Raw genomic sequence first — 27,820 nt, 5'->3', positions numbered from 1 at the left:
ATCCACGAAGACATGTATCCCTTCTGAAGGAGCAGTGGGGGTCTCAGGGGCTCTGAAGTGTCAAAAGCTGTGGGAGGTCCAGAATGTCCCTTTACTGGCTGGTTCTTCAATTTGACACAACTGAGAAGGGGTAAGCATTGCTGGTAAGGTGTAAGGATTGCTGCTATCAGACAAAGATCTTACAGATATAAATTGCACTATCTAGAATGTTTTTATTCTGATTTTGGGTTGTAAATTGATAGGCAAGCCTGGAAGAGTGGGGCTGAGGCGTCATCTGTTGATACCTCGACTCTTTCCAAGTAAAAGAGTGATGGCAGCTATTTCATTGTCCACCTCCTGTATTTAGGGTGTCAGGTCACTGCAGGAGGAGACTGCCCCTTGCCAGGTGAGTGAGTAAGTAGCTCTGCTCTTATCTTTGTTTTGTGTGACACTAAGAGCAAGTATAATAACAAATGCAAAAGCTTGTATTCGGTTTGTTCCTGAAACAGCAGTGGAGGTGTCAGAGTGTCTACAACAGGGAGCAGACTGTGAGTGCGTGCTGAGGGCAGTATTGACTCTGAGGAGGAGTGCCTGGGTCTTACCTCTCTGGGCAGAGGGGTTGAGCAGGCATCTCCAGTCCAGGGTGCACCCTCATCTACTCAGGAGGTCTCCTGATTAGAGAGGGAGCCCAGGATGTGAGTGCCAATTTAAGTTATTGCTTCGTATTGTGAAGGTGAGTAAAATGGTTCCTGTTACCGCAGTCCAACAGCATTCCTTCCCCAGTGAGAGGCCTTCCCTACCCAGAAAGTAACAGACAATAAGACTGGAAACTTCTTCACACTGTATTTTTACCTGTTTTATTTAGGCTTTGACTAGAAATGTGCCAGCATTTTCAGGAAAGACAACAAGCAGACCATTTCATCCCACTGACAGTTTGATTTTTGCAGATTTCTCCACTCATGGTTTTTTACAACACAAACGAGTTTGGATTTTTTTCTTAATCTTGTAATGAATTTTTTTTCATGACAATTTATGAGTTTTCCTGTCTGCTTTTGGGTTTGGGGTTTTTTAAAAAAAAAAACAGTTCTTCTTGGCTTTTTATTTTACTTTTTTTTTGTGAACAGCACTTGCCCACCTTGTCCTATAAAATTAAATCAGATGGATCAGAGATCAGCTGAGCTGGGATGGGGTATATTCTTTTTTAATCTGCAATGCCGATGTAAAACATTTTTAAAATTTTTTTCACAGATCCTGTGAAGACACTGCTTGAAATGTCTAAGTAATTATAATCAGAGGACTTGCCTGAGTAGTGATTATTCTTTACATTGAAATACAAACCTAACTTACCTAGAATAAAATGTTTTGGCTCAGCACAGGCTTTGCTAGACTGTGCATCCAAAATCTATTTCTTTCAAGATCCTTTCCTTCTTCATAGTTCAGAATTGCCTTAGTGTATGCTCATTTTTTTGAAATGCACCTGCCTTGATTACACACAGGGAGACAAATTTTTAGGAGGTAACCTTGATGAGCTGCCAGTATTGGCTTAACTCTGCTCCTGCTTCTGGTAGCTACAGAAATTACACCATTGATTTCAATGAGAACAGAATTAAGGCAACTGTAAGTTCCTTCTGGAAACATAACCCCACACTGTTAATCAAGTGTATTTAACTACAGCAGTTAATAAAAAAAACCCCAAAAGATAAATAATAATAATCAAGTTCTGCCTGCTTAAAAAAAACCACAAAATCCTTTAAAATCATGTAAAATAAAACCTGGGTTTTTTTTGTAAACAGGCAATACTGAGTAAGGAGGAATTCCTGGTCCTATCTGGATGTTAATTGTACTTGAGTATTTGAACAGGGATCGGTCATAGGCCTAAAACACCTAAATACTTTAAAATACATTTATAAATAATCATTCTTTATACATCATAGTTGTTCTTTCCACACATCAAAAACACAGACTTCTGTATTCCCTAAGGAAAAAAAAATGGAGGATTACTTTTGCTTTTGGCACAAAGAAAGTAAAAATGAAGAACAAGCACCACCCTTATGGGAGTGCATGAAACGCTACCAAATTGGTCTTTATTTGCCTTAGGGCTTTTTTTTTTTACAAAAGTTTTAAATATAGGTTAATATGTAAACACTGTGCACACACTGAGAGTTTGATCCTGGCCCGTTGAAATCAAATTTCCCATGAATGCAGCAGCGCAGGGTCAAGCTCCAGGCTGGTAAGGTGTGTGCAGGCCGAAGACATTGAGGGATGCAGGAAAGCAGGAGCCCGGGTGCTGCTTTCAAAACCAGCTGCCAGCAGAGTCCGACTTTGCGCCGAACACCTTCTTGCACATGTTGGAGTTTTCCTGGTGCAGGGGGTATTCATTCCCTGCCAGCGTGGCTGCCTTCCCCCTCCGGGCCGTGTAGCGCCTGCCGGAGGGCAGGCTCTCGTACTTGGTCATGTGAGTCCTGCAAAGACACAGCACCGCGCTCTGCCGTCAGCAGGTCTGTGCACAGCCCGCTCCCTGCCACCAGCACCTTGCACACAGGCCAGGTGGGCCTTCCACAGTGAGCAGACATAATCAGCAGATGTTATAGGAGCTGCAGAATAGCAGACACTGTTTTCTTAGGATTTCCTGAAGATTCTCAGTCTTTAAATCCTCTCAGGTTTTTAACCATCTTTTGGATGAGAAAAACCTGAATGGAAATCTTGCACAGGCTCTACAAATGTTATCTTCCTTAGGTCTTATCAAACAGGGATTAGGAGAGAGCAGTATACCCAATAAAGCAAATTTAATTACTATTCTTTGGCTACAGAAGAGCATCTTTTTAACCTTATTGCACAGTTGTTTAGTTTTCAGGAAAAATGGTGCCTTAATAAAGTATGATAGAACACAATGGCTGCTGGAGTACCAGACCAGGTACTTTTGTTGACATGAGTAAATAGCAGATGATGAAGAGAGCTTTCCACTTCAGCTCATGTATGGCTTTGCACTTCCTTTCTCAATAGTGTAATAGAGAACTGCTGCTGGCAAAGCCTGAGGTCACCATCAGAACTGATTGCACACGAGGGCACTACTGTCCTGCCACTTAAGTTAGTTCACTTGCAAAATCAAATTAAAAAATTGTACTGAAGTGCACATTCAGAGCTGATCAGTTGTGATCTTCAGGAAGGTTATTTCTGAATCTCAGGGGTGAGGGACAGGGAGGAATGGGTTATCAGAGAGGTCAGTATGTGTAACAGCCTGCACTGCACCTCATCGTGCTAGGCTGGAATTTGGCCTCAGCAGTTAATCTCATATCTGTGAAAACCAAAAGCTCCAGCAGCTGGCTGGACAGACACTTCAGAAAGTGTGCTCTTAGTTCTTACCTGAATGGAGAGTTCACTCTATCCATCTGCATACAGACCAAAAATGGGTACTGTGAAAACTGCACTGTGGAGATGAAGTCTAAAGCTGTTTCTGTTTCCAAAGTGGTATCCATACCAGTTTTTACAAAGAAGGAATCCACCTCAGTGTTACCAGCTACAAATATGGCTACCCTGCAAAAAAAATTAGGCATTGCAATTGTTTCAAAACACATTTAAATAGAGGAAATTGAATTACAAGCAGTCCTACCACACATACATAAAAACTGCCCTCAAAAGAGCCTGTTCTTCATGTAAAGGTATATAAATTCAAATGAGACCAGCGGGAACTGGTATTATCCAGGTAAAAAGGAAAAGAGAAGTACAGGCATTCTCCCATGCACTTAACTATTTAATTCTATTTATTCAGTTTCTTAATTCTAACTTATCTGCAAGGTCTTTTATATTTAAATTTGTGTCATTGGTGCTACCATGGCTCAGAAGCCTGAGCTGTCTACAGCTACAGCATGTGCTGGGGGTATCTCACCGGTTCTTGACGTTGGTTTTGGATTCCCGGTACCACAGGCTGAACTCCATCCCTCCGGAGATGTCGATGGCCAGCCCACCCATGAACTCTGCACTGGCTGTGGGCCCAGACTGCAGCTGGATTTCCTGGAGCCATGGCAAAGCACAGGTTACTGACTGCAGACCTTAGAGGTTTCCTGATTCCCTTTGGTCCTGCACTCATCTCACTTGCCATTTTGCAGGAACAAAAAGGAATAGAGGGATTTTCTGAAAGGATGGACAAAACAACCTGATGCACCTCTCTCCTTCAAAAATGGGATGAAGCTACAGCAAGGCACTTTGCATCCTTCTCCTCTCCCCTGTGTGCCAGCTGGCATCATTTCTGCATGGAGTGTCACTGCAGGGAATATCATGTCTCCAAGAGCTACCACACAAGCCCCACGGAGGTTGTGACAGCAGTCCAGCTAAATCAGATTAAACTCCTTGCTGGTAGCCCAGCACAGGTGCAGACCTGAGCAGACCTGTACTGGCAGTAGGATGCTGCCACTTGTGCAGTGGCTCCAAACCCACCATATGACAGGAATTATGTCTTCAGTGGCTGGGTGGCCAAACCCATCAGCTAATGCACCTTAATTTGCATTAAATGCATTTTCTATCAAATATCAAATGTGCTCATGGCTTCATGAGACCTGTAAGGCTGGACTGGAAACACATCCATAAAGTCAATTTCGGAAGTGGTAATATAGCTCAGGGTCATGGCAGTTCATTCCTTTTAAGGTTTGACACACAGCCAAGATTTCAAGGTTCACCCAGCTTGGCAATCCATCTCTCTTTAGATAGTTGTACGGTTTCCCTAAGAACTAGTGGATTAATTCACCATTTTCAAAGAAATATTAATGTGGGGAAAGCTTATTTTGATCATGTGCCTCACACACAGGACACCTTCTCCAGTCTCATAGATGGTTTCTCCCTCCTCTCAGGTTTCTGTGCCTGTGGTATTCTCAGCACCTTTAATGTTGCAGGACATGTGGGAATGTGAATTTCCTGCCCCTTTTTGATGCCCGGGCACCCTAAAAGTCTCTATTCTCTTCTTAGCTATTCAGTAGTCCAGTGGCTCCAACAAATGCTGTCCCAAGATTTAAGAAAGAAGCAAGCAGAGAGTCAGTCTAGCTTCCTAATCCCTATAGCAAGGAGCAACATCAGGGAAGGTTTTTGTTCAGAACATGAAAGTTATCCGGCTGTAATCGAAGACTTGGATAATTATGGTAGCTGTACATAGTTACTTCACCTTTTAGGGTAAGTTAATTATCCTTGAAATGATTTCCTTGACAGAACCAGCTTGGCAGAGCCATCTTGGCAGTCAGTTGCTGCTAAAGTGGGCTTGAGATTTAAAGAATGCAGTGGGCTGGCTGTGGCTTATAAATCCAGCATGACCCCAGCAAGTGTGGTCATATGACGCTCTGATTTCTTATTTTCACCCAAGTTAAAATCATGGATTGAAATTGAAACCTTTCTGAAATCAAAGGGAGTTTTTATACTGACTGCAATGGGGCATAAAATACTTCCCTTGCTGTTTAGGTGTGGACACAAAGCTTGTTTTACTTTATTTTACTTTGCTTTTAATTGGGACTGCATTGGTGAGTAGCTGCTAATGAGTGAGGAGGTAACAGTATACATGCTGGCAGAGATATGTACACACAACCAGAGGAGCAGATATTTTTAGATGTATTGTCAAATTGCACCCAAGAATATTAAAGTAGGCTGGGTTTATGAAGGCTGCATGGTTCAAGACTTAAATGCTACCTAGAATTAAGCTGTATTTGTCACTGAAACCAGCAGAGAAGTTAAGGAGCACTTGTCTTGTATTTTACTAGCTCATCTATTTCTTTATTTATAGCTCAGCCCCGTCCCTCATCTCATGTGCAAATCCAATCCAGGCTGATGGGAGGTGTAAATCACAGGGACCCAGCCTCCAAAGGAGAAGTATTTTCCTTTGCTTTCCTATTTTAAGCTTTGTGTCTCATTTGCAGTGGAAAATGTGACCCAAAAGATCAGAACCAGTCATTTGTTACTGTTTAAAATGCTGAAATGTGCCATGTTTCAATAAGAAAGTGTATTTATGTATTGCACTGTAATGCAATCTTACTGTAATGCAACACAGAGATGGCTGCAACAAGCACTTCTCTGGGAACTGGCTACCTTCCACTGGGGTCTGGCTTTCAAGTGGCTTCTCTGACCTATCAATACAGTATTTCATTTCCCTGGGCTTCTGGCAGGTGTGTTGCCTAGGAGAACTATTAACACTGCTGAACTTTAATGCAGGTGACTTAGGAGTCTCGAAAACAATTTTATGAGCTCTGTTTATTTCATAGCAGGAACATAACTTCTGGTTATTCTTAGCCCTGAAACAACACTGTGGCCACATGGAAGTGCCATGTGGCATGTTGATGTGCTGTTGAGTTGGGGTGTAGCTATAAGACCATTGTTAGAAAGATGGGCCGTGCTTAAAAGGCAGCTCCACCTGAAGCTGTGTTCAACAGTGCTTCAAACCATTCCTGCCCTTGTGGGGTGTGGAGGTAAGACACTGCTGCCAAGGCTTCCAAAAAGGTAATGACTGACTGAAAACACTGCACCCTGATATTGTTAAAAATGGCACACAGTCCCAGCCCTGGCTGCCCCAGACTTTTGAGAGGCTCTCCAAAGGCAAGGAGTGGAGAATTTGCTGGCGGACAGAGCTCTAGGGGTGCCCAGCCAGCTGATTCAGCTAGAGTATGTCTGGAGCTTCGTGCATGCACAGCAGTTGGAAATATTTAGTTCTCTAAATGCTCCCTGTGCTCAGGACTAGACATGATTATCTTTCTCACCTCTGCGGTCTGTTTGTTAAATAGGTCACAGCAAAGTTTTTGCCCATAATCTGCGTGTGAACTGTAAAGCACTGCTGGAATGAGCTTTAGTTAGCCAATTTGGGCACTACTTGGGAAGCCCTCGGGACTTAAAATACCATTAGAAGGAGCTGAGCTGGGTTCTGGATGGGAAAACCTGTCATGTGCAGAGGGTGTTTCTGTGTAATTTTGAGCACAGTGGATTGTCTCATCATCTACTTCTGGCATTTTCTTTGGCTTTTAATTACATGGGAAAAGCCAAAAGTAAAGTTTGAGACTGCAGATGTTTTGTGAGCTGAGTACAGCTGTTAAATCCACAGGTTCTAAGGAGATCTCATCTTGGGAAGAGCAAAGATATCAAACCAAGTGCTGACCCTACACTTTGAGAGAGATGTCTAGATTCGTAGTCTTCCAATAACACATTATGTAGCCAGGTATATTTATATGTGAATCTATGTAAGCACAAAATTAGCAAATCATTTGGGCTGACAGTTGCATAAAAACTGTGTAATCCTCATTTTAACTCCTTGTTTTGCCTAGAAATAAACAGTTGAAATGTGGACCTCTTAGCATTGTTCTTTGAAGGATAATTATCTGATTCATTCACCTGACAGTTATTGCCTAACTGGACACAAGGTCCCTGGACAACATGTGAAGATAAAAACTTAGGTGGTCACACAGAACAAGACTGTATCACAAAAAACTGTGGGAGGGGAGGTCATAGCTGAGAGCAATATGAATTTTCAACAGGAAACTCAGTTGGATTTGCTTTTGTTAAGTTTCTGGTTTATTTTCTAGAATGTCTGTTCTCACCTTTGTTCTAGGTTGCTTTTCATGTAATTTCATTCTGGTTTTTAATACCCATGACTTTTCTATTGCTCTCCTAGTAAAGGTAAGCTGTGTAAAACTGGTCAAGTTTATCAGTATTGAGAATAAAGACAATAAGGTGTCCTACAATAGCAGTGTTGGGGAGGAACCACCTGTGCTTAAGAGACAGAAAAAGAAGCAGAAAGTGTGCTGTTAGTACCTGTAAGAAATCTGTGAGGAGGACAAGTCCTTTCACCACATTCATGGGATCTCCAGTCGCCGAGAGCATTTTAGACATTAAATCACCATACCCTTGGAAAAATGTCACTGGCCTGAGCTGGAAACCAAACAGAATGGCTGACATGCCAGCAAAGGAGTCCAGGTTTTCCTCTCCTTCATCAGGAGTTGCAGCAATTATGGACTCCAGACCCTGAGCTTCGAGAACCACCTACGAAAGAGCAGTGATACAGAATCAATGAAAAAATCCTGCCTGACTCAGACTATTAACAACACCACTTATTTTCTTTATGTCTAAATGCCTAATTCTAATTTATGTAGTTGTAGTGGAAAAGGTATGAGGTTAAGACTTAATGGAACTAGGAAGAGCACTTAGAAAAATGGAAAATAAAATAATCTCATGCCATGTTTTTGCACTTCAGGTGCTGAGCAGGATTTACCCACATGCAGATCACTATCCTGAGGCTAGTTTTCTTTCAAACACTATCCTGAGACTAGTTTTCTTTCAAACACATTCTTTCAAACACATTTTCCTTCCTATCTCTTTCCTGTCCATGAAAAATATAACTATTTTACATGGACAGTTGGGAGGAAAAGCCAGAGATGTTACACAGCACAATTTTTGTCCTGTATAAATTTAGGAGAATTATAATGCTGAAGATTCTTGCAAATATCAAGAAAAGTCTAAAACACAGACATTAAAATCTCTTTGATTTGTACATTTTATCTACTCCTTGAATTTCCATTCTGCTACATAACCTGAACTGGGACCTGATTTTACAAACTCACAAAGCTTTTATTGATTACATCAGATAAAGAGCATAGGCTTCACACAGGCACAGACCACGACCTATGATGAAGGACAAAACACTTGTTGTTTTGTTTATGGCAAACATATGCCACGGCATGGGGTTACTGGTTTTCCCCTGTCACTGGCTTGTTCTCTGCCCAGTGCAGCAAACCTTATGGTCTTAAGCACTAGCTGAACTGATTTAGAAGCTGTTAGAAAAGGACCACATACTGGCTAAGTTATTATGCACAGTGTGGCAGTTACCTGGATGGCATGAAGGTCAGTGCTTCTGTCGAAAACACGGATGTTCATGTTACTTCTCCGTAAAATGCCAGAGCCGGAGTAAAGGATGTCAAGGCTGTATGTGGATGACACATCAGGACCACCTGAGTTAAAAAAGAAAGAAGGTACCTGTGACTACACTAGTGGATTAATGAAATGTTTGGGAATACAAAGAGGGTTCAAAGGCAGTTTCATGGTTACATACGTGTGATATATCCAGTGTAGGCAGAGGAAGAGCCCATCTTGGAGAAGCGATCGTAGTTATGGGCACGCATGTCCTTCAGAACCTGCCGAACTGTTTTGCTGTGCGATTTCAAAACAAACAAACAAAACCACTGAGATACAAAAATGTTACAGCACCAAATGTATTACTTTTTGGTAGAAAGATCAAGTTTGAGAGAGGGTGAATTTCCCAGTAGGAAAGAGGGTTTTCAAAACCCTTACCCTTTCCCACTAAAAATCTGCCCTAGCCCAGAGCCTCTCTTTCAATTTCAGGTACTGTTCGGAGTCATAGGAAGAAAGGCAAGCAAAGGTCTTGCTTGAAAATTAATTGTTTTGAGAACAAGATATATATTGATTATTTTCATTCTCACACTGTGATGTTTAAAATTTTTCCACATCACTGGTTTTGAAAATATAAAAGCAAGGGACCATTTGAGAGAAGTAAGATCAGCAGAAGACATTTTTCACAGTAATGCAAGTCAGATGCCCAATTATTTTTTGTACCTGTGGAAATGTGAATAGCTATTAAAATAACTTCATTGAAGTAAAGGATTTATTCTGAAATAACAATACAAGGGACATAGAAATAAGATATTCTTTTATACTCTCCTTAGGTTTTAGTAATTCATGAGAACCTGTGTGTTCTCTGTAAGGAAGGGCTGTATTTATTTACACTGAACTTAATGTACCTGGAAGGCATTTCAAAGCGCAGTATATCTTGGATCATGGAGAGCATGTACTTGTTCATTTCCATTGGCAGTTCCCCAATGGAGAGCAGGATGTTTTTCACTTCCATGTAGGATGGGTTACTGTTTAAGATGATGGCAGCTGCTGTGGTTCTCACTGTCTTTTCGTGGATTTTGCGAGTCTGGTGATATATCCTGTTCATTGTTTCCTTCACCTGGTCAGGAAACACATTATTCACTCAGTGCTCATGCAGATGAGTGGGCAAAGTACAGGTTGGAATCTCGTTTATAATATCAGCTTAAGTTAGCTTAGTTAGCTCCATAGCTAAGGCTAATACATAAGGATATATTTTCAGCATCATGTTTTTCATGGTCCTTTTGGAATGTTGAGACATGTATAGCTCAGTGACCACAAGGACAAGTGGGACATCTGTTATTTTCTCTCAGCCACAGACCAAATACAGCCTTACACACTGGTTTTCAAAGCAGGGCTGTAAATAAGTAGCAGCACTAAGAACAAATGTGGCAGTGGTAAGACAGATATTTCCTTGACTGTTAAGGAAACATGTACTTTAAAAACCAAGAATCTTGTTATTTTAATTTTCTAGATAGCGCCTGTGGTGGTGTGTCCCTGAGACGATTGTGCCACATCTTTCTTACATGGGAGTCTGTGGAAAGCCATGTAGTCCCACTGAATGGGCTCCAACATGCTCATTGCAGAGCAGCACCCTGACAGCCTCAATCCTGATGGCCAGCAGCAGATATGAAATGGAACACAAGGTAATGCAGCAGAGGCAGGACCTCTTGTCCCACTGTTTTCTATGTCTTCTCCTATTCTTAGAGCCTGCAGGGTAAAATGCAGCTGTTTTACCCTTCTCTTACTTTGTGTGCTCTCCCTGTGTGAAAGGACAAGACAGAACAGGGACTGCACAGGTGCCCAAGTGCTCCCTCTGGTGAGCAGAGCCCGGTTTTCCCCACAGACTGCATGCCACCTTTGGTGGCTGTGTGTGACCCTGGAGCCAAGGGCTGACTAGCACATGTCCACCAGTCCATTCCTTGCCTTTAGCATGTTGACTGCACCACACAGCTTGGTGCCATCAGCAAACTAACTGAGATTGTAATCAACCTCCCTGTCCATGTTGGTGATGACAAGAAATGAGCTCTGTTAATTTACCCTCTGTCTTTAATACAGTCTCCTGCACTTCTTTTCTTACAGTATATTTTCTTACCTCTTTGGTGAGAAAAGAAGGATCGTATCTCTGCAAGGCAGTGGCAGCAAGGCTGCTGATGGGCCCTTCACCTGACTCAGCGTACTTCAGGAGCACTGGAATTGCTTCAGGAAGGAGCGCATTCTTCAGTGCCAGCAGGTACATCTGCACATTGTCGTCTTTGTTGGCCTTCTCCAGTCTATTCAGAATCAACCTTTTGGCTTCTACAACAGCCTAAGAAAATCAACAGCACATTAAATGGTGATTATAAACCTCCCTTTTTCCCCTTGCAGGAGTAGAAGGGTCAGGGCTGGTTTCTGGCATGTTTTTGTGGCACAGGGTTAGCAAAGGTTTTGTTTGTATGTTGATGGCTTCCTTCAAGCATAACCAAAGTGACTGCAGCTACAGTGACACCTGATCCAAAGTTTTATCACTTGCCAGCTGCTCCTGACCTGATTCAGGGACTTCACTGGTCTTCCTTGTGGGGCCAACAAGTCCTCACAAAAAAGGCAAGGGAAGTGTTCTTCAGTGCCTCATAACATAATGTTATAAAACTACTTGGCAATTAACAAGGGAGATTAAAAGGGCCTGTTCAGGTAATTAAAAGGGCTCTGTATCTTTTCAGCAGTGTGCTGCAGTGCTGAACAACACAGATCCAGCAGCCTTGTCTGATCATTCTCATCCTCTAACACCAGCATCTACTCAGTTCATGCTCAGAGTAAGTCTTCCTCCTTCTATGCATGTTCAGGGCATGGTTGAATACTTGATTCAATGAATTTTCTTCACAGAGGTGAAATAACCTAAGGTGATTGCAAATAATAAACAGATCATGAGTTTGCCAGTGTTTCTCTGAGGATATGCAACACTTTTGGACAAGGCAGCACAAGCACTGCTTCTGCTGACAGGTTCAGCCACAGAAATGGGAACAGACAAGATTAAAGCCTAAATCTGACAAAGTGGAGGTCATTAAAAAAAAAATACAATCCTCTATCAAACACAGAAGTTCATGGACTTATTCTAAGCGGGAGAATCTACTTCCCATGTCTGTCATGCTCTCCCAGTAATCTCACCAGGATCAGTCCTGTGTGTTGCAGACCAGAATTTGGGCAGTAGTGACCATCAGATACTCACTGGCAGCTTGCAGCCATCCCTGTCACACAGCTTCCTAATGAGTGCTCCCATGACAATGACAAGAGTTTCTCTGATTTCTTGACTGGCGACTTCCCCCTTGAACTTCTCCTGTCATGCAAAAACAAAACTGTTTAGTGTCTCAGTGTAAACATGACAAGCCACACTGCTGTGGGTTCAACAGGTTCCCTCATTCTCTGTGAACATTAATGCAATGCAAGGGCAGTGATTACCACGATGGCCTGGGCTCAGGCTAAGCACAGCACTGCTCTATCATTACATATAATAACTCAGTACCATTTTCATCTGCAGTTACATTCAGTGTCTCAAGTAGATTAATTTGGGGAAAAAAAAAAGGGGATTTACAGTTCTGATTACAGGACTTTCATAAGGCAACAATCAAACAATCCTCAAATTATTTTCCTAACATTCAGTATTATGTTTCTTTTTCAAGTAATGGATTTTGGTAATATTTTACAAAGTAAATAGATTTTCAGTCTGGACATAGGAATGTTTGTTGTTTGCAGGCTCTATGTTAATAGCACACTTATAGGAAACCCTGGAAGGCATAAAGAAAGGAAAATTAGAAACAGCAACAGTTGTTTCTTCTGTTCTTCCCCTTTGACTGGGACAAGGCATAAGAGTATTAGCTCTGTTGTATTTGTTTTGTCCTTGGACTTACAGTTAATGATTTCAGGAGCGTTTCACTGGGGTGAGAAGCAAATCCACAGGCATACAGGAACCGCTCCTGCAGGATAAAAGTGCTTGCATCCTTAAAGTCAAGAAACTCCAGTACAGCTTCCAGTGATTCTGGGGTCTGAGCCGAGGTTACAGCATCCACTACCTGTGGACTACAAAGAAGTGCAAATTAAATGAACATATCCTTACAATGAGCCAGCCAACACTGAAAAGACTTGGCTGCATATTGAGAGAAAGAAGCTAATGTACTGAAACAGCTCTTCATTGCAAGAAAGAGAATCTTTTACTCTTGTTGGTAAAAGTGTCCCTGAACTTTCACCTCAAAATGGTACACAGACTCATATCCATGGATAGTATTTGAAGTTATGCAAATAGGGGACCAAAAAAAGTTTAAAAACCCAACTATCACAAATGTACTAAAGTTTACAGGAAAAGGTTATAGTTATAAAGAAGTGTTTTAGTACTGCAGGCACAATGACACATAGAGAAAAGGTTTCTATGCTGCCTGAGTGACTCTCAGGTTTATCTCCATTGCTAACAACTGCTACAATTTATTTGAAAGATCCCAACCATATGACTCAGAAATGCTTTCCAACTCTCAAGTTTCAGTGTGCATGCTGTTCACAACCAAACTCTAATACTAGGACAATTCCCAGGCATCAATGTTGCCTGGGAATAATTCTTTGGTGTATTTCCTATTGAAGGAAACCAATGGGAAGTCAAGAACAAGTTAAAGGGTGTTTCAGAACAACCATTTGGTCTGAGAACCTTTGGCTAAACTACAAACCATGTTGGCCTTGCACTGTAGATACAACCCTGGTGGCTGAAGGGTGTGCTGAAAATTTATTATATTACAAGAACAAACATAACTTAAAAAAAAAAAATCCTTTTCCTGTAGACAGTACTGAACACTGGGTTTGCTTTGGTAGGACATCACCAGTAGAACTCAATCTCTTTGTATGCAATTTGCCCTTCTGCATTTTTCAGTAACTTAAACCTTTTAAAGGCTTGTTCATGGTAACTTACAGAAATTCCTTATTTTCACTTTTAATAATTTTCAGTATCTCCTCCTTCGTAGCTTTTCTGATGTTCTGAATGAAGGACAAAAAGCTTTTTGCAGCATCAGGTTTGGAAAGTTTGTCAGGATGCATTTGTTCTCTGATGCTCTTCCAGTGCTCAGAAAGCTGCAAAACAATTCATATTATGTCAAATCTCTCAGATTATAGCTTCAGTTCTCAAAATCAGACTAAATAAATGCCAATATGTAGGCCAGCTGTTGCTCAGAGTAGCTGAAATCCAACAGACTGATGATCCTTTAGCTCAGTATTAGGTAATTTATGATATCCCAGCACAAATATCTTAGAAATCTTTCTATAGCTCTTTTCCAACTCTTTATTATTTTCCTGATGTTGTACATGACCTTAACCACAATCTCTTTTAGAACAATAAAATTTATTTGTACTGTAACTGGAATAAAGTGTATTCTCTTCTCTTGCAAATTTACTGTGCTTTCTGGTGAATATGGTGTTTGCCTTATGTTCCCATTTTTTCCTAAGTAGATTTTTTTTTTTTTTTTAAAGGGAGATGCACAATCCCCAATTCACCAATTAATCATGTTTTTTGAGAAGATGGTCATTTTGGGTTAGTATAGAACAGGATTAAATGTCCAAGAAATTATTCCCATTTTTTTTTTCATAAAGTTTCATACAAAGGGATTTGTAGCTATTGTACAAAATAAAAGGTAAGATGGTGGTTTCTGTATTTATTCCCACATCACATTTTTTACCTGAATAAGCCAACATGGTAGCAAAGCACCCATATCTGTCCTTCCAGATACACTCCCGTAAGAAACTGGTGCCAGTATTTTGACCTTTCTTCTCTCCCTCGCCTTTGACTCTGTTATCTCAAGTTATCGAGAACATTCCTTGGTGAAAACTCAGCTGTTCTTTGCAGCAGTCTTAACTGCAGTTTTCCTGAGTGGGAAATAACAGTAGCACCCATCTGACCTTCACTAAAATAGTTCCCCTCTGTGGATTTTGTGTTGGGCAATAGCACTTGAACATGCTGGCAATTAGAAGTATCATTCATCAGTACAGAGTGCAACTTCTATTGACTGTAACAAACAATAATTAAGCAACAATGATTGAGACATAGGATATTTCCTGAGGATTAATGACCAGCTGGGAGGAGCTCATGTTCTGAGGCACAGATGGGTCTTTTAACCTCAACTGGTAATTAGTGCTTAGCACCAAGGTCAGTGTTGCTATTATTAACTGAAATTGGATAAATATATGGGTCACTTTTTATTCCCCCTGTTGAAGTTGCACCACAGTCCAGCAAAAAAAAACCCTCTAACCTCATTACTCCTACATTTTCTTCTGTGCGGAGCCCAGCTGTGTGTGCTGCTCTTAGTCAGTTTGGCCCATATCCCAAGAGACAAGCAAGGTGGGAGATGCAAGTTGGAGCTATCTCAAGGAAAAAGGAGTGGAGACCAAGCCTTCCTTTTGGGGGGTGCTCAGGAGCAGCTGCCATCTCCCGCAGTGACCATGGCATTAAAAGCACCATTCACAGTTGACTTTTCTGAGGGCCCTCATTCTCCTGATGTGAATGTCAGGCAGTTTGGATTTATTAACCCAAATATTCAGGCACAAGATGCACACACTTCCACATGGCAATTCAGTGTGGACACGGACCTGTGTTTCTCTGACAGAGAGATCAGAACAGAGGTCTTGTGGGCAAACTACGAAAACTCCAGACAAACCAAGAGGTTCTAAACTGAGCAGGAGTTGGTTTTGAATGTCTGTGCATGACAGCTGTTTACCTATGAATAAAGGGTGGCTGCACAAGACAGAACAAACTCACCTCACCTTCAGAAGGGTCAAAAATCCTTCCCCATAGGAACCATGAGCATGAAAGAGTTTAAGATACATGAGCTCTTCTGAAAAGAGCATGCTTTGTGTTGTCTAAACACAGAAATCTAGACCTGATTTTATGTGCAAACATTTGCCATAACCTCAGAGAAACTAATGCTGCCATCTGGGAAATGAGGGTAGCAATGATTATTTTATCAAATTCATAAAATAGAGATAAGACCTGTTACAATTTAAAAAGGGCTTTGAGAATGTAAAACTCTAAGGCATAGCATGTCAGCAGGGCATTAATGTATACTATGAAATATAAGTACCATATGCTATGTTGCTGCTTTGGAAACAGTGTTCTGTTTATAGAGCCCATCTTTTCATAGCAGTTAGTGAAAAATACAGTGAGAAAGCAGAACTTCGTTCTCCTCATGCCATTAGCTTTATAATGACATAGCTCAGTCCCCAGGCAGTGCTCTGGAATTATACCCTGTGTTTGTTATCTTGGGCTGAAAGTTATAACTGTTATGACAAACTCAGTCCCAAGTGACAAATTGGTCAGCACAAACCCCGACAGGCAGAGTCAGGGAAAAACTACCTGTCCCTACTCTGTTTAGGATGCCTTGATATTCCCTGCTCAGAACTGCCCCAGCACATGTGCAGGATAATTTCTATATTCCCCAAATATGTGGTTTTGGTCTTCCCTGTGGCTCAACAAGCATTAGACAAGAAAAATTATTACAGTGTAATGCTACTTCCAAATAAGTAGCAAAAGTACCAATACAGGAACATATTTGTGCTAATAAGGAGTATCTCTGGAGGACTAATATTATGTGTGCTGAATAGGAACTATATCTTGCTTATCAACACCAGAGAATAATGATCCTTAAATTAATGTTCCCATTCATTCCTCAATGGTAATAGCATTAATACTGTTTGCTAACAGTCACTGTAGTAATCTATTTAGTTTATGATGAACATCATTAGTAAAACAAAAGATGATGCATTTACATCATTAGTAAAACAAAAGATGATGTTCTTAGCCTTCAGATGTCTTAAATATAAAAAAAAAGGCAATGTTTTTCCCAGGGAAAAATGAGAACATTATTGGACTTCCCAAGAATACTAAAGCTCCATTCTATACTTGTAAAATACCTATAAAATCCTTTAAACAAAAGACTTCCTCGGGGTCAGGTAGTAAGAAGAGGTTAAATATACTACCAACAAATGCTTAGCCTGCCTGAGGAACGGCTAATGAACTTGAATTCCTAGGAGCAGTTCAGCTCCTCCATGACAAAACTGTTTACAAACACCAGTCAGCAATCTTAAAATTAATTTTCCACCCAGAGGAAATAAGGTTAACCCAGCTCAAGGCTGGCAAGGTGAAATAAAACAACAGGGTGTTGTATTTCTGGTGATCTGGAGAAATATTGCAGTCTTTAAAAGAGAGCAGAAAGGTTGGTACTTTTAGTGGTAGATCTTATGACACTCCTGTGGGGTGAGCACCATTGCAACACTTTCATACTCCCTACTCCAGGGTGCATTTTATATTGCTATGCTGGACCTGTCCTAGTTCTGCTTGGACAGAAAATTTGCTTTCACACTTGTCCTGCTCAGCTAAGCAGCCTGATGTCCAATGAACCTGTGTTTACTTACTGAAGGGCACTTTTTGCATTCAGATTTCACTGGCTCTGCTTCCAGGGGCATGGCAACATAATTGGGGTCCAAGGTCTTGATCACACCAGCGACTTGCTTTGCAGCAATCAGTCCCATCCCAGCTTGGACTGACTTCAGCTCCAGCCTCTGCCTGTACAACCACACAGTGAGGACACCATTAGAGCCCAACCATCAGCACAGAGATGCAGAAATCACACCAAGAGGAAACAAAAAACCCCTCCATAGACAAAAAAATATAGAATACAGACTGACTGAAGTCTTATTTTAAAATGTTCAGAACATGGCAAGTCTGTGGGGGTTTTAAGGTAACAGAAGTATCTGATACCAGCAAAATTACTGCTAGAGTTATGTGGTATAAAATACGTGTATGAGAGACTTTTTAAAGCACAGATTTGTAACACTTGATAAACAGCCTTCAGTATTCACATACATTCTAAAATGTTTCATATATTTGTTCTTAAAAGATCTAGAAAGTGAAATTTTTGAATGTGTTTTTTCTTTTAAATATCTACTACTACTGATATGCCTGAATCATTAATCTTGTATGAGTATCTCCACAATTTCAGTGCTTTGCAGTCTGAAGTCTAACACAGATCTAGGTTTCATGGTTGTTTCCTTGCTATGCAGTAGATTTTATTTTCTATACTTCCAAACTCTCATATGCTAGAAATAGAAACCCATCAGAAGTATTTCTTGAGAAATGAGACGACAGAACACCTATAGCACTAATGGGTAGATTAAAAGGGTTTGGCCAATTCCTGCTGTTTTCCATTAACTTCTTATGAATGCCATTATTTATTATTTGCAGTGTGGTAGAACCCTTAATCAAAGTTGCACCTGGTACCTGGCACAGTTGGACCTGTATATGGACAAAAAAGAGACCTAAAGCCTTACCTGGAGAGTTCACAGCCTAGATCTCAATTCTATAAGACCTACACATGTAACCTGACTTGAACCACTAGTCCTGCTACCATCAATGACAGACAGGCCAGTTGCCCAACTTACTTTGAAACTATTTTGGCACCTGTTTTTCGTCGGTAATTCAGAGCAAAAACGAAATTTTCTTCTGCCTTAATGGATTTAATGAAACTGTCTTCCAGCACATAAACTGTAGCAGATGTGGCTTTTGTACTGACATCCAAGATCTGAAAATAATTTAACAATAAAACAGAAAGAGGGTTATTCAACAAGCAACAAAATAGGAAAAGAGCTCTCTATTCCAAATGAGGACAAGACTTGTAATGAAATAGAGCCATATGAGGAAGGTACATACAGGCTGCCATCTCAAATTAAGCCCATGAACCAGGTTTTCAAGTATTGCCTCTGCAGTAAGTAGCCACTCACTTCTACACCATGTGCTTCAAATTCAGTATGTACCAGGGTAAAAGACAGGAGGAGCAGGCTGCAACTGAGAAAACACCCAGTACTACATTTAGTTTAATGCTTTAGTTTAATATGCTTTAAACAAGCCAAGAATCTTTTCCAGAGAAATGTTTTGTAAATGAGACTGTCATGCCCACACTCATATCAAACAAGGTGGCTGGCTTTGCTTCTTGTTCTGTAAAGAAGATGATGTCTTTGTGGTAAGTGTGAAAATGGGGAATCCAGTCATAGTGTTAAGGCAGTTTATTAAGAGAGTGTGTGCTGTCGTTGTACTTCTCTGAGCTGAGAAAAGTCAGTTTCTGATGTGGAGAATCCCAGTGCCCTCAGCAGGTGTCCAGCCTGCCCTCCCTCAGCAGTGACTACTTCAAAAGACATTTACTAACAGTGGAGGACCACTAGGGCTGTAGTAGGGCTTCATTTACCTCTATGGCACATCTCCTGTATTATACCTGTGCATTAGGGAAGCCTTTGACCTTCCAGGCAAGTCTGACCAGGCTCCATTCAGGAGTCAGCACCTTGCCTGGCATTTACAGAAGATGGGGAAAAGGTTACTATACCACTATGACTGCATCTGTATCAGCTGAGCAAAAGTGGTTTACACCACAGGAGAATCCATTCCCTGTTCTCTCCTTGGGAACTACATATGACGTTAGGGCTAGTAAAACTACAAAATTTACATATAGAATCCGCTTCCTCTAATGCTAGAAGGACTTCTGAGAAGAAGAGTAGTAGCTGCTAAGAATATATTTTAAATAGGAAGAATAGATTTTATTTTGTTAAAGAAATCATACCCGGTTGTGGCTGGTAAATCTTTTCTTTTCTATTTCACAGGAGTCCAGGTCTTTTACTTTAGTCACTTGATTCTGCCGCACATGGTAAGTAGTATCACATTTCCCAGAAATGTCCACCTTGGAAAAGAGAGTTAGATTAGGACAATTTCTTTAATTTATTTTCGGGACCTCCCAACACCTTCCAAAGACAAAGCATTCTCTCCACTCTTGGAATCCTGTACCTGAGATGCTGCACTGCTTGGGTTTATTTAAGAGTTTTGAGGATGTCAGTGGTTCTAACTATGTGCTTTGGGTTGGCAGGGGTACTGTTCATTAGATGGCTAGGAAGAAAAGTAACAATGGCTGTTTAAACAAAATAATTAGGAAATACCAGGCAGCTCACACTATACTCACAAATTTGAGTTAAATTTGATCTTTGTTCAAGGGGACAGGTTTAGAAATTTAACAATGGAAGGCAACTTATATGGATGCAGCTAAATCAGTGCTGACTTTGTTTGGGTACACAGATTTAGAATTTTAGTGGGTAGCTGGGGCTTCACTGATTGAATTTAGGAATCAACCAACTTTAAACAGCAGTATAATCACTTTTATAGCGACCTGGTTTAAGGTGGTTTATTACCAAATTCTGCTAAATTTATAAAGGCATTTTAAATCAAATGGATTGCGCTACTTCTTTGTGCAAATTGCAGCTATTTGATTTGTGTCACCAAATATTCAGAAGACTGTCTTTTATGTCCCTAACCTCATATGTTATCTAAGCACTGATTTCTATCACCGTTCACTCTTTCTGAAGTCAGCAGGAGCCACAGGTCTGCCTTCCAGAGCAGATCAGGCTCTGCCTGTTCCTCAGGTGATGATAATCTTGCCTGATAGAGCACCATACCTCACGGGAAGAACCAGAGTGCAGCTGTAGCTGGAAAAGACTAGCCAGACCTCTCTTAATGTTCTGAGTAAAACCAGGTTCATTTTGATATGAGTAGAATGTTTGGATCTGTAGGAATGAAAAACAAACAAACATATAAAAAGCATTCAAAAGTGTGTAACAAATCTGGTTAAATTAGAAAGGAATAGTGAGGATCCACTCTAGAAAAACTACCTTTACTTTGAATTTGAATCTGTTATTTGCTTATTTTGAGCAAACTGCAGAGGCTGCAGGGCCTGACAATAACAGTACAAACACGTTTTGGCCTTCAGCTGAACCTAAGTACAGTTTCAGTGCACTGAGCATCTCTCCTCCTGAAATTAGAGAGAATTTAGATGGGAAATGGGAAACTTTTCATACTTTCACAGGCGACTCATTTTTCTGCATAATCCTCAGGTAATTGCTCCCCACGGGGCATAATATCTGTTGCACTTTAATCACAGGTTACAAAAACTCAGGATTAATCATAGATAAATCACAGATAGAATGACTTCAATGACGTGTCAAACATATCGCAACCTTTGCACTTCATGGGTCAACTATTGTGATTGAGCCTCTCCTCTGGTAACAAGACTTTGCACCTCCACTTTGCATTCAAAGTGCTTTAAAAGTGCCCCTTTATCTGGAACTGTAAGTACAATCAGTGTGTTATCTTGGGGTAACCCGGAAAAGTGAAATTACTGTGCCAGGGATGAAATTGTCATACCACAAAGAAATCATAAAAGGAGTGTACAGACCCTACAACCCGAGAAAAAGCCCAAGTTTTTAATATTACATCTTAGCCTTAGCATGTGAAAGTGTGCAAGGTATGAGGAGCAGATGCATTCTGACTGTGTTCTTCTGGTACCTCTGTTCTCATGTAGGGATGTGTGCAGTTCACAGACAGCGCTGTCCTGTTTCTTTTTATGTTGTGTAAAACTGATGACAGGGCTGAGTCTGAAAGTTACTGAGCAGGTCTGATAGCAGCTGCAATTCAGCAGGCTGAGCTGGCGGCCAGGGTATGTGCTCAGTGCCTATTTACAGCAGGAGGTAAAGATCCCACTGGGATAGAGTGTCACAGCCCTCACTGCGCTCTGCAGACGGGAAAAGGTAGTGTGACCTTCAACCTTCCTCCTTTCTCACAGCCCCTCCTGCCCCACCTGTTGAGCATTGCTCGGGCTGCAGAGGGGAGAATGGGGCTCTTAGCCCAATGCCACAAGCAACAGGAGGGTGAAGGACCAGGGGCAGGAGGCAGGAGCAGCCATGACTGGAGCCTCACCACTCCCTGGCCACAAGAGTAGGCAGAGTACAAGGGCAGCTCTCATAAGCAGCTCTGCAGGGGAAAAGAGAGTGGGATGGATGTACTTGAATCCCCTTCTCAGAGAAAGTGTGTCAGAGAAAGGGGGACACTGAGAGCTACAAATGGACATGGATGCTCCTGTGCTGGGACAGCACTTTGGTGCTCTCTCAGGGCAGGATATAAAACCCAGGCACGTGTTGAGACGCATCTGCTCTCTGACCCGTCTCTTCTGATTTTTGGAGACTCTCCCAGTGGGGGAAAAACATGTAAGGCTGTAGCTCTTTCGGCATCAAGCTCATTAACTTGGCACCATTGAAACTGCAGGTGACACAAGTGAATAAGAAAACCAGAGAGCTGGGAAAAGCAGTCCTGGTAAAATACATGATAGGGGTTTAAGGTGATTAACACTGTTCCTCACAGACTCAGTAGAACATCTCTCAAGAAAAATTGTATCTCCTTTTCTGCCTTCAGATCTTGGACAAAGTCCTGCCCTCGCTGAAGTCAATAGCACAAATCCCACACAGCAATTGTGCATATACCCACATGTGTACTGATCTTTGTGGACAATCTACTCTTTACTTCCCCATAGTGTGGTGTTCTTCTAAGCTTGGGCTAGAAGGTAAATTACAGTCTGTTCTAAACTATTGTATTTCACACAGAATGATAGGACACAATGGCTTATTAAAAACACTGAGTGAATAGTGAACTGGTAAATTCTTCAAGTCTGTTACAAAAGATTTGTGTCATGTTTCCTTAGGGACTGAATTTTAAAAGACAGGCTCTTACTTTTCCACGGACTAGCTCAACCATTATGGGCCTCTGTAAAGCCTCCAGATACTCTTTCCCGATGATCTTCTCTGTGCTTTTTCCTTTGAAGATGTTTTTATCAGCTGGACGTTCATTCACATTTTCAACCTGAACATCTTTCATCTAGCAAAGAAAAAGCAGAGAAAATTAATGTAGAGAGCAGTGTAGAATTGGCCTAGAGTATACTAAATAGACTAAATCACATAATAAATGTTCTTTATTTCTGCATATCTGGTTCTGATTACATTCTTCCATGATTACTATGTCAAAGTTTACAAAAGAAGCCAGCGCTCTCCACTGGGGAAATAAGTCCCAGAAAATGTCACCAGAAAGCTAAGTACCAAACCCAGTTTCTATTTACAAATATTTGCAGCTACAGCTGAGGACAACATATTGCCCCTCAGGTAAGGGCTTGCACACCAGTTGCTTGAAGCTAAAGGTGCTGTATGAAGCAATTTCTAAATACAGGAGATATTCTGAAGTGCTGGCTTATTATGTTAGATAGGTACTTGTGAAATCTAATTCTATAGGAATTAGAATATCAAAGCAGCTGGGTTTAGCTGATGAGACTGGAGAATAAAAGGTTTAGCTCTTGTTCTGAAAGTGAGTTCTCTGAGATTAAATTAGCAGCTAGATAAGTGCAGAAAAGATTGGGTATGTTTTAAGTTGTCTGATGGCAATAATTACCGTAATTTTGACCAGCTGGTCGTCATCATTGTCAGGATTTCTCCATAAGAGGTTGACATCCACACCAGAAGAAATCCGATATCCTGCACTTTTCTGCAGGGATGCTTTCACCCGATCAACATAGACTTCAGCTGAGTAAGCAAACTTATATAGCTTGTCATTATTTAGGCTTGGCCCAGTAGTGTGCCCTGTTTGGAAAGCAAAAACAAACAGCATTTTAGAATTGACTAACTCTCATAATCTACCATTTCCTCTAAGAAACTTTTAGAAAATTAAAAATTTAATTACAAGCAAAATATTTATGGGACTGATCCTGCTACTCTTGATTACAGAGGCTGTCTCACTGAAGCAGCTGGGGTTTTTTGTGATTATGTTGACACTGATCATACATATTTAAGAATGATGACAAAATCCTTTGTTCTAGGTCTTTAAGACTGTCAGATTATTTTCTTCAGCTATGTTAGCATTACAAATTAATCCAAAATTATTTGCAACTCAAAATATACTGTTATTAATCACACAATTTGTGTGTTTAGCAATGTGAAATGCACTGATGTGATCTGTTGGACCCAAATAATTCTCTGCATCTCTTGCACATTTATTGGGAATCTTTCCATGGAGAGTCTTGCCCAAGAATGTGATGAAAACATTAAGAATGTATTTTTTAGATAAAATAATTAGGCTCTTGTTCTTTCAACTAAATAATTGTTCCCATAGCTCTGTCTCTGCTGTTAATTTATATATTTTAAGGAATGTAAAAGGGAAGAGAAGGGAAAATAAGCTGGCTGTACACTAAGTGCTCTTAACATTCTCAAAGCAAACATACACAGAGTGACCTTAGGTGCTATCTGTAAGCAGCACAGCACCAGCCTCACACACCCAATTGCTGCACCACTGAATGCACTGGGAATTTCTTCATGGAGTTCAGGAGGTACAGAGCAGAAACAAGTTCATAACAGAGTTAATCTAAGAAACACAAAGTGCTGTCCTCAGGGAGATGCATCTCAGTCTTGTGACAAGTGCAGGGAAGGGCAGAGGAAAGGAGAAGAATCTCTCACAACATCTCAGAAAAATTCTTAAGCATGCTGTTATGGAATCAGTGTCTTCAAAGTCCCCTACAGAGATTCATCAGGTTATCCTGATTTATGTTATAGCCCTCTGTTTTATCTGACTAAAATAAACTTCAAAACACTGCATTGATAGAAAGGAAAATCTTATTTCACGTTAATATTTTAAAGCTCATTTAGGTAGGTGCACAGGGTAGTTCCATCATGGCTGGATGGACACATTTTGCACTTCTTAAAGAGTCCAAAACCCCTGCTTCATTAAGATTTTGCTCACATTGTTTCCCTGTCCACTCAGATACCATGGCGGTGGATTAAGGTGAGCATCAAAGAACCTTTCCCTGAGCAAAATGGACACCTCAGCAAGTTTTGTCTGCAAGTTGTGTAAACTGGCAAAGTTACAGAACTAAACAGACTTTATGCCAGCTGGGGATGTGGTGCAGCAAGTCTGGTGATCCCAGTGGGCTCTGCCTGTTCACATGTGAGAGGCCAAAGCTGTAACTATTGATTTTTTCCCAGGGAGGTTGAAGGATTCATGTTGGCACAATGGGGCCCAAGTGATTTTGCGTGTGTCTGTTTCAAAACAAAGTCACCAAGAGGCATGCAATCCTTCCTGGAGGTTTACTGTGAATTTCCTAGCCAATTTCCTTTCCCAGTTCCCTGCTTCGAAGCTACCTTACCCTGGAGAGCAGAGGGTGCTCAGTGCCTGCTCAGAGGTGGCTATGCCTTTCAGGACACCCCAGGTTCCCTGCAGTCCCTTGGAGCCAGTTGCTTCCTGGTTCAAATTGTCCTTCATTTGCAGCAGAAACTGCAGTGCAAAGGACTTAGAATTGGCTGAGATTTTAGGAATACCACCCACTAGGTGCATTCTAAACACAGTCCAATCTAAAGGAAAAAAGCAGGGGAATAGCACATCCAAGACAAATTATTTGGATGCTCAGAGACAAGTCTCTTATTAGTTAAGGTGCATGTTGTGGTTTTGCTCCCTCCCTATTCTCAGTTAAAAGCACCTTTCACCTACCCTCTTCCTTTCCCCACAGCTGAACACATACATGGTTTTATTCTTCTTTTGTAAGAGCTCCTTCCCTCCTCCTCCCTTTTAGCATTTGCTTATCCCCACATACAATAGAGCTGTTCCATCCTAAAGGAAACAGAGGAGCAAATGATGCAGCAGCTTCTTGCAAGTGTCATGGAAGAAATGAATAATTGCAAAGTATTCCTGGGAGATAGAAGAACATGAGGTTTTGAAAACTTTCACCAATTCACACATAGAAAACACGGCAGGAGCCAGGGCAGAAGACACCGTTAGTTGCCAGACTGGCAAAGGGTAGGCCAAGAGTGGATGAGGATAAGAGAAGCAGCAGGGATGAGGCAGTATTGAAAGCAGTCCCAAAGAGTTAGCACTCATCCCTTTGGAAATGGGGAACCCAAGAGAGGCAACTGAATAGTGTGGTCAGGCTGAGAGACAGGGGGATCTTGACAGATGACAGACAGAGGCCCAGGGTCACTGACCAGAACCAGTACTCAAAACAACACAACTAAATTTTCATGCCAACTTCCATGAAGAAAACACCAGTACTATTCTGAAAGGAATACTGCAACACCTTTCTGATTGAAACTTTTCTTAATAGAAAGTCACTCTTTTAGAAGCCCCTTCCTTTGTATTCAGCACAGCACTGGAATCCTTGCTGCCTGTGCAGCCATTGACATTTCAGCTGATGGCAAGAGTCCCACTGCCTGAGAAGGGAGGAGAAACGGACACACAGACTGCCACCAGCCCAGCCAAGCTCTCTGGGGGTCAGAAGTGCTGCTTCCAAGGTGGAGTGCATAACACATAGTTTGACTAGTAATGTTAAGTGTCTGTCATTAAGGGTAACATGCCAAGTCTATAATTAAATCATGATACTGTATAATACAGAAGGTTACACTGCATGAGTAGAGACAGCTGTCAAGTCCTGTGCCTTTTATTAATACATATGGCATGCACAGCATGTGTGTCTCTAACTACTTGCTAGCTCTACCTTCATAAATCATATTTGCCACTAACTCTGACACCAGATAGCTTTAAAAAGCAAACCCCATCCACTTATTTGAAAACATTTTTCAAGTGGAACTGCAGTAGGAAAGTTTTACGTGTGCTGACCTACCTGAATTGCGAACAGAATAATGTTTTGGTATTTCCAAAAGGCAGCGTGGCCTGATGAAAAGGTAAAACACTAATCCTAATCCCAGCTCTCACACTGAGGCCCTAAGTGGCCTTTGGGCCAGTAATTTAGCTCTCAATCTCTCTGCACAAGAGAGAGAGGAAATCTGGCAGAGCTGAAGGGATGACTAATTAAAGGGAAAATGCTTGCTCAGTATCCTGGAGAATGTGACAAGCAACTATTACTTCACAGTAAGAAGCTTTGCTTAATTGATATCAAGGGGAAGCTGGGAAGATCAGACACCAGAAATGTGGTACATTGGTACCTAGCCATAAATTGAATGTGGCAGTCACATGAAATAAACTCACAGGTAAAGGCACTGCTTGTAAACTTCTCTCCTTTGTAACTCCTGTCATGAGGGTGTATAGAGACAGGGAAGAAAGAAGGTTGCTGCTCTGTGCTTACACAGTGTCCTGGATTCCCTGCAGGAAGCAGGTGGTACCCATGAGAGCATCTCTACAGCCTTTTCAACAGCTTAGCCCAGGATGGCATGCTCCCCCTGCTTCCCCTCATGATGAAGACATCCTCATTAAACTAAAAACTCAGCTTATGTTATAAGATTGCTGCTCCTCTAAATTTAATGTGAAGTTGTACATGAAGAGTCACTACTACAGACACGTTTCCTTGCTTCATACATTGGCACTGCTGAAGCAGACAGTCTCCAAGATTTCATACCCTCGACTTTGTCAGGACACCTGAGTAAATCTCTGCTCACAGGGTTTCTGCAGACATTCAGATTTTCAAGACTTACTACAGAGCAACGTTTTCATGAAATTAACAGGATGCTTCTTATTGACTTCAGTGGTAGCTGAGTCAACTGCTCAGAAGCTGAAACCTGGGCAGCCCTGAGCACTTCCTGGCTCTGCTCCACAGAGCACTCCATGTGTTTAACTTCTGAGCGTGTGAAAAGTCCCTTTGAAGTCAGTGCCCCCACACTATGTCCTGATTAAGCAAGCTCAAGTTCTCTGATCTCCTGGTCACACCACTGGCCCTGTGCACTTGAAAACATCATCTCCTCCATCACCTCTGCTGAGAGGAATGCCACAAGCACTTAAACCTAGCTAGTAAATGCATCTTGTATTACTCAAGCATGTCTGAGTAAAGCTGATAATTTTTCAAGCAAAACAGAGATCTGCATACACACACACTGGCTTTGCCTCTGCTGAGGCAGAAGCTGAACCAAGCCCAGTACAGACCTACCTTTCACAGAGGCTGAGTAGGTGGAAATGATGCAAAGGAACAGCACAGTAAGAAGAATCATGCTGGACTCTGCCGAGCTCCTGACTGCAGCATGAAGTGTGAGAACCTCCAAGAAGTGAGCTGAGAGTGGAGCTTGCAGAGAGAGCCACAGGCTTGGCCACACT

At 41.4% G+C, this 27,820-nt stretch overlaps 1 protein-coding gene across 1 annotated transcript; it reads right to left on the bottom strand.

Moving 5' to 3' along the window:
* Positions 1-822: 822 nt before the first annotated feature.
* On the bottom strand, positions 823-27,820 carry MTTP (microsomal triglyceride transfer protein). The gene is made up of 18 exons (XM_059844167.1): positions 27,657-27,820; positions 23,189-23,376; positions 22,481-22,624; positions 20,377-20,484; positions 19,494-19,610; positions 18,325-18,464; positions 17,299-17,449; positions 13,811-13,968; positions 12,768-12,936; positions 12,089-12,196; positions 10,979-11,191; positions 9,753-9,964; positions 9,047-9,144; positions 8,824-8,945; positions 7,753-7,980; positions 3,866-3,990; positions 3,343-3,513; positions 823-2,441 (listed from the first exon to the last, which is right to left on the bottom strand). Exons 1-18 carry the CDS (start codon positions 27,715-27,717, stop codon positions 2,273-2,275), a joined length of 2,682 nt encoding a protein of 893 aa, XP_059700150.1. The 5' UTR covers positions 27,718-27,820; the 3' UTR covers positions 823-2,272.

This window comes from Haemorhous mexicanus, chromosome 4, assembly GCF_027477595.1.
Source record: "Haemorhous mexicanus isolate bHaeMex1 chromosome 4, bHaeMex1.pri, whole genome shotgun sequence".
Taxonomy (NCBI): Eukaryota; Metazoa; Chordata; class Aves; order Passeriformes; family Fringillidae; genus Haemorhous; species Haemorhous mexicanus.
Note: the sequence above shows the minus strand (reverse complement) of the source record. Positions and strands in the feature narration are given on the sequence as shown.